At 45.7% G+C, this 6,614-nt stretch overlaps 1 protein-coding gene across 1 annotated transcript; it reads right to left on the bottom strand.

The window, feature by feature from the left end:
• Positions 1-806: 806 nt before the first annotated feature.
• On the bottom strand, positions 807-1,961 carry LOC136485346 (xylanase inhibitor protein 2-like). The gene has a single exon (XM_066482261.1). It carries the CDS (start codon positions 1,925-1,927, stop codon positions 992-994), a length of 936 nt encoding a protein of 311 aa, XP_066338358.1. The 5' UTR covers positions 1,928-1,961; the 3' UTR covers positions 807-991.
• Positions 1,962-6,614: the final 4,653 nt, after the last annotated feature.

The following is a 6,614-nucleotide window of genomic DNA, read 5'->3' as shown; positions in this document are numbered from 1 at the left end:
TGTGATATGTCTACATATACATTATGTCTAGATGGATAGCAAAAGTAATGTATCTAGAAATGCTAAAACATCTTATAATTTAGAACGAAGGGGGTATTTTATATATAAAACCATAGTATTTCTCTAATATTCAAAACTTTTGAACAAGTCAACTATTTTTAGTAGATTGATCATGGCCCAAGTAAAAGATCCCAGATTACATAATGGACTTACTTTTTTTTGAAGACTTACTTGACCATGTATGTTCATGGCAGTGCATCTTAGGTTGCCTCATATATTGTATATTGTTTTAGTTTGAAGGTGGATCGGAAAGGTTTGCAGGTCACAAATGTCATATCTCCACTGTAATATAAACAACTTAGGCGTTGATGATAGACTTTTAATCATTGGCTTCTAAGGAGGTGTTAAGTAAAGTGAACTTCAAGTTCTCCAAGTTTATTTATAACCATATGCAAAGTGCTTCAGTTGCCTGTACTCAAATAAAAACCATTGTGGACAAAATACATTTCTTTCATGTGTTAGCTGGAAAACGCATAGGATAGTTAGGATTTTGAAAATACATTTCTTTCACGTCACTCGAAAATGCATAGGATTGTGTGGATTTTGAAACACGAAAGCACAGGGCACAAACCTAGTAATAAACTCACAAGTCATTGTACTCCCACACAAGACAACAATAAATACTTAAGCGGCCTGTTCGTTTGTTGGTTTTAGCCAGCCCAAACCAGCCAGCCAACAGTGTTTTTCTCTCACAATAAACCAGCACCAGTCAGCCTAAACCAGCCCAGAAACCAACCAGTGAACAGGCCCAAAAACACAAACAGATGGATCCTGTCTCTTCTAGTCTTCTTCATATATCAATCACAGACCATTTATTCCATTTTATTTGTGGATATAACATTACACATTACAGTACTTATTTAAAAGTTCAAAAATAAGGATTAAGCTTATTATAGGTGATATAAACCGGGTGGACCGGAAGCTTAATTGATTAGCTGCTGCTGATGTAGTGGTTGATCTTGTCGTAGTACCTATCCCAGATCATGAGTCCTCCATAGTTGGGCACCTTCTGTGCGAACTGCAGCACGTTGTAGTAGAGGTCCTTCTGGAACATGTACGCGTCCTTGTCGGCCTCCGGCGACGCCACGACGCCGACGAACACGCGGCTGGTCGGTAACGCCGCCGCCCACTTCTCCCAGGCTTCCCTGTCGGACCAGGTGCACCTGAGGTCGCCGTACAGCCGGACGTGGACGCGGGAGAAGAGCCCCGTGGCGAGCGCCGCCTGCACGCCCGGGTGGTCCGGGTACGCGCATCGCACCGTGGCCGTCAGCGTGACGCCGAGCCGGCCGCGGTAGCGACTGTTGTACGCGTACAGGCGCCTGGCCAGCTCGTCGTAGTGGTCGCCGGCCCCGGCCGCGCCGCCGGCGGCCTGGCCCTGGTCGATGTAGAAGTCGACGCCGTCCAGCGCCGCGTCGCCGAACGGGCGGCGTAGTCCGGGGCGGGAGCCGCCGCCGAGGTAGGCGTCCCACAGGTAGGCCGCGAGGTCCGCCGCCGACTGCGCGGACGGGAGGGAGTAGTCGGCCGTGCCGGCCGCGGCGGGTCCGCCGATGGAGAGGAGCACGAGGATGCCTTTCGACTGGCAGTGCTTGACGTCGTCGCCGACGCCGGCGAGCGGGTGGCCAGAGAGATCCAGCGTGTAGGCGCCGCCGCCGTGGCCGCCGAAGCCGCGGAGGAAGGAGATGATGACGGTGGTGTAGGTGCCGGTGTCGCAGGCCTCGCGCAGCGTGCCCTCGTCCTTGTTCCGGCCCCAGAAGACGGCCACGTCGCCCGGGCCGGTGGCCGCCAGCGTGCCCGGCGATGCCAGCAGGGAGAGGAGGACGAGAGCTAGGGGGAGGAGGAGGATAGACGGACGCCGCGTGTACGCCATTGTTGGCGGCCTTGTGGAGTGGTGGTGTGTGTGATGGGTGAAGATTGCGAGCGCGGAGCACGTGTATTTATGCATGGATCGGAGTGGCTAGGGTGACGAGGGGCATGATGATTATTGTTATAATGTTATCGGTAGCTAATCCACACGTTAGCCACACATTTGTTCTTCGTTGATGATATTATAAAAAAAAAGGGTTTGCAGAAGCATCGTGAGTGAGTGAGTGGAGGACAGCACCGCAGAAAGCAGATGAGCTTGCACATGTTGACCCATGTGTGAAGATGTGTCGGTGATCGACGACGACGTTGACCAAGGCGGCGGCTTCGCCAGATAGCCGGCGTGGTTTGACTTTGACACCTGCTGCGTCCGGCTATGATATGATGCAGGCCAGCCTGGAACATAACCATTTCCTGAATCAATATACAAACTCGTGGCTTTAATCTGTTGAATGTGTGTGCCATTCTTGTAATGAGAGGGTGGAATAATTCTCAGCCGGAACCGTTACTTAATTTATATAAGTTTTCGTTAATTGGAACGATTCCTGGCATCAAAATGCCCAAACCAAACGAGTCCTAATGGAGAAAAATTCAGTACCGAAGGGCTAGAGCCCGGAAGTCCGGCCGTAGGACACGTCCGAACGTTGCTCCAGAGAGCCCGTGTCACACTCATTCGCAGCCTCCACTACCGGAGACCGGCTCTTTGCCGAGTGCCAGGTGGTTTGCCGAGTGTTGTTTTTCGGGCACTCGGCAAAGCCGCCTTTGCCGAGTGTTTTTTTTGACACTCGGCAAAGAGGCTCTTTGCCGAGTGTTTTTTTTGACACTCGGCAAAGATCTTCTTTGCTGAGTGTTATTTTTTTTACACTCGGCAAAGAAAATTTCAAAGCATATTTTGAAGCAGTAAATTAATTCAAATGAAAAAGTTTTCAACTACAAAGTTGTATAACTCATCAAGATGTACAATGTTTGTTTTGGTCTTTTCTTCATATGACAAAGTGAAAGTAAATTTGTTCACAAATCTAACATATCTCTCTTGTAGTTTATGAAACTACAAGAGATATATATAAGATTTGTGAACAATGTTAGAACGACCATGTCGGATGAACAGATGATCAAACAACCAAAATAAACTTTGTAGATCTCGAAAAGTTATGAAACTTTATAATTGACAACTTTTTGATTTGAAATCATCTTGTCATGCAAAACTGCGTTTGAATTTCAAAATTATAAAATTTAAATTTTGTAAACGACCTCGGATGGGAAAACTTCCTAAACTAAAAGTGTAGATCTCGAAAAGTTATGAAACTTTATAGTTTACAACTTTTTTATTTGAATTCGTTTAGGGCCTCAAACATGCAATTTACACTTGGCAAAAAAAACTTCTTTGCCGAGTGTTTTTTTTAACGCTCGGCAAAGAGGCTCTTTGCCGAGTGTCGAGTGTTATTTTTTTGACACTCGGTAAAGAAAATTTCAAAGCATATTTTGAAGCAGTAAATTAATTCAAATGAAAAAGTTTTCAACTACAAAGTTGTATAACTCATCAAGATGTACAATGTTTGTTTTGGTCTTTTCTTCATATGACAAAGTGAAAGTAAATTTGTTCATAAATCTAACATATCTCTCTTGTAGTTTATGAAACTACAAGAGAGATATATAAGATTTGTGAACAATGTTAGAACGACCATGTCGGATGAACAGATGACCAAACAACCAAAATAAACTTTGTAGATCTCGAAAAGTTATGAAACTTTGTAATTGGCAACTTTTTGATTTGAAATCATCTTGTCATGCAAAATTGTGTTTGAATTTCAAAAATTTAAAATTTGAACTTTTCAAACGACCTCGGATGAAAAAACAACCAAAATAAACTCTGTAGATATCGAAAAGTTATGAAACATTGTAGTTGGCAACTTTTTTATTTGAAAATATCTTGTCATACAAAACTGCATTTGAATTTCAAAATTTTAAAATTCGAACTTTTCAAACGATCTCGGATGAAAAAACAACCAAAATAAACTCTGTAGATCTCGAAAAGTTATGAAACATTGTAGTTGACAACTTTTTGATTTGAAAACATCTTGTCATGCAAAACTGCGTTTGAATTTTAAAAATTTGAAATTCAAATTTTGTAAACGACCTCGGATGGAAAAACTTCCTAAACTAAAAGTGTAGATCTCGAAAAGCTATGAAACTTTGTAGTTTACAACTTTTTTATTTGAATTCGTTTAGGGCCTCAAACATGCAATTTACACTCGGTTTAGTATAATATATTGGGAACTAAAATGGAATCCAGACACAAGTGAGAGTGTGGTGTAGTGGTAGAGGAGGTACGTGCATAGCGGGAGGTCTCGGGTTCGAATCGCGTCGGCCGCATAGTCATGAAATTCACGCGAAAAATGTCGGAGATGGGTGGGCGCTGGCCGGTGGGGGCCTCCATCGATAAAAAAATTTCCATTTTTTTGGATAAAAATTCCCATTTTTTCGGGTTTTTTTCGGTTTCAACTTTGCCGAGTGTCGGCACTCGGCAAAGGCTTTGCCGAGTGCCCGACAAAAGACACTCGGCAAAGACGCCTTTGCCGACGGGTTATTTGCCGAGTGTTCTTTGCCGAGTGCAAATTGGGCTTTGCCGAGTGCCCCTGGCACTCGGCAAAGCCACTGATTCCCGTAGTGCTCGTGCCTCTTTCCCTATAAAAAAAGCCTCATGCCTCACTAGGCGATGTGCCCTATCTACATCCGCAGGCCATCCCCATCTGCAGGCCAACACTGGCCCCTGCTCCTCCACTGCTGCCCTACGTCCAACTTGAGAACCTAGAAGGGGAAGGACCCATACGGTCATTCTGGACCTCGCTGGCGGCGATGGAGACACCGAGGCGAGGCAACAGAAGGCGAGGAGGAAGATGCAACACACGATCTACTTGTGAAACATCCAGATGCAACACTTGCAACATATATCTTAAGACTAATGAAACACTTGAAACATGCATCTGAAGCACTTGCAAAAACACTGAAAACACTTGAAACCATTGTAAACATACATAACATCCAGATAAAACACTTACAACATATGTACGAAACATATGCAACATCCAAATAAGCACACTTGCATCATATGTCTGAAAAAAACAGATGAAACATTGGGAACAAAACCTTGCAACATACGTGTACAACTATTGGAACATATGCAACATCCCCGATCTACTTTTGCAACATCCATATAAAATACTTGCAACATACCTATGAAACATCTAAAACACTTGAAACATGCGTTTTGCAACATGGGGAGGCTAGGGCCGGTCGAATCCAGCTGTTGGGATCGAAGCCGGCGACGAGTGGTAGCGCGTGAGCACCACTGGCACCAGCGGCAGCGCGAGCACCACGATCACCACCAGCGCCACCAGCACTGGGCTTGGCTCGGCCAGGCGGCAACGTGTGCGATGGGCGGAGCGAGCACCGCCAGCATCAGCGGCAGCCGCGGTGCACGAGCACCACCGGTGGAGAGGAGGGATGGTGGCAGGCAGGCGGCCACCGCGGCGGAGCAGTTGCGGCACATGGCAGCGGTGTAGGAGACTGTGACCTCGATGAATGGTGGGTGGGTTTTCTGTTCTGGAGAGTAGACAACGACCGAACAATTTTCCAATAAAAAAAATGCGAGCATAGTGGAACACACTTGTTGGGCCGTTCATGCCAGCATCATGGCCCACGGCAACATCAGCGTCCGGAAGATCGGATGTCCGCCCCTAAGCATTTCCTAATTTAGTTGGGATAGTCGGAACAACCATCGCGATAATGTCCATACATATATGCATCTAATGTATCAGAGGAATATACTTTTCTTTCTAAATATTCCTCCTAAATTTTAGCAACAGTTTCATGAATCTACGGGTGAGTGCCCATAGTTGCTCCATGGGAACAGTCCCACTTAATTTTTTATTATTGTTCATTACTTGTAGTGTGGATGTATGATTGTTGTAGTATATACATCCTGACGTGACTCTAATGAATTCGGAGATCATTCCATGTGCTTCCCGAGCTCAGGTGAGATTTTTCCCAATAGAAACAACCCTGCACACATGTATTATTTGAGGAAATCATTAGTGTCATGTAATAGTGGACTTAAAACACTACTAAAAAACTACTTTATGAGGCGCCACTATTTTTTCAGAAGTGGTTCTCATTCCTCTCTACCCTCTCTCCTCCGCCATCGCTACCATGTTCGCCCCTAATGAACTTGGGCTACTATGAGTGTGCCACCACCTCATGGGCCCATGGTGTATGAAAAAAAAACTCAGGTTGCGGGGTAGACACCCCGAGCTATTTTAGCTTAAGGTAGATGACTTTTCACCCAGCCCGAGAAAACCCCCGAACCCCATGCGAACAATTTGGAGCGTCCTCCGTTCGAGATCTGGTGGTGTGGCACCCTCGCCATCTAAATCCGGCGCACAACATCAGATCCAACTCGAGAAGCGGGAACTGGGAGCTCGACTGATGGAAGTTACTTGGCCTCATCCCTCAAGCACGCCTGCCTCCGCAATTAGGAGCTCCTCACTGGTGAGGACCCTACGAACCGTACCATGAGGAATGCATGCTTACAAAGTGTGACCACATCATCATCAAGAAGTAAACATGCACATCTCCTACTAACCCCCCTTGTGTGTTTGATTTTTTTGAACAAAACCATGGGGCAAAGCCCCCCC

The sequence above is a fragment of the Miscanthus floridulus genome, chromosome 10, assembly GCF_019320115.1.
Source record: "Miscanthus floridulus cultivar M001 chromosome 10, ASM1932011v1, whole genome shotgun sequence".
NCBI classification, from domain to species: Eukaryota; Viridiplantae; Streptophyta; class Magnoliopsida; order Poales; family Poaceae; genus Miscanthus; species Miscanthus floridulus.
The sequence above is the reverse complement of the archived record's forward strand: the minus strand, read 5'-3'. Positions and strand labels throughout refer to the sequence as shown.

Excerpts from the sequence above, each read along its gene's own strand:
- LOC136485346 (XM_066482261.1), bottom strand. The coding sequence starts at position 1,927 with ATGGCGTACACGCGGCGTCCGTCTATCCTCCTCCTCCCCCTAGCTCTC.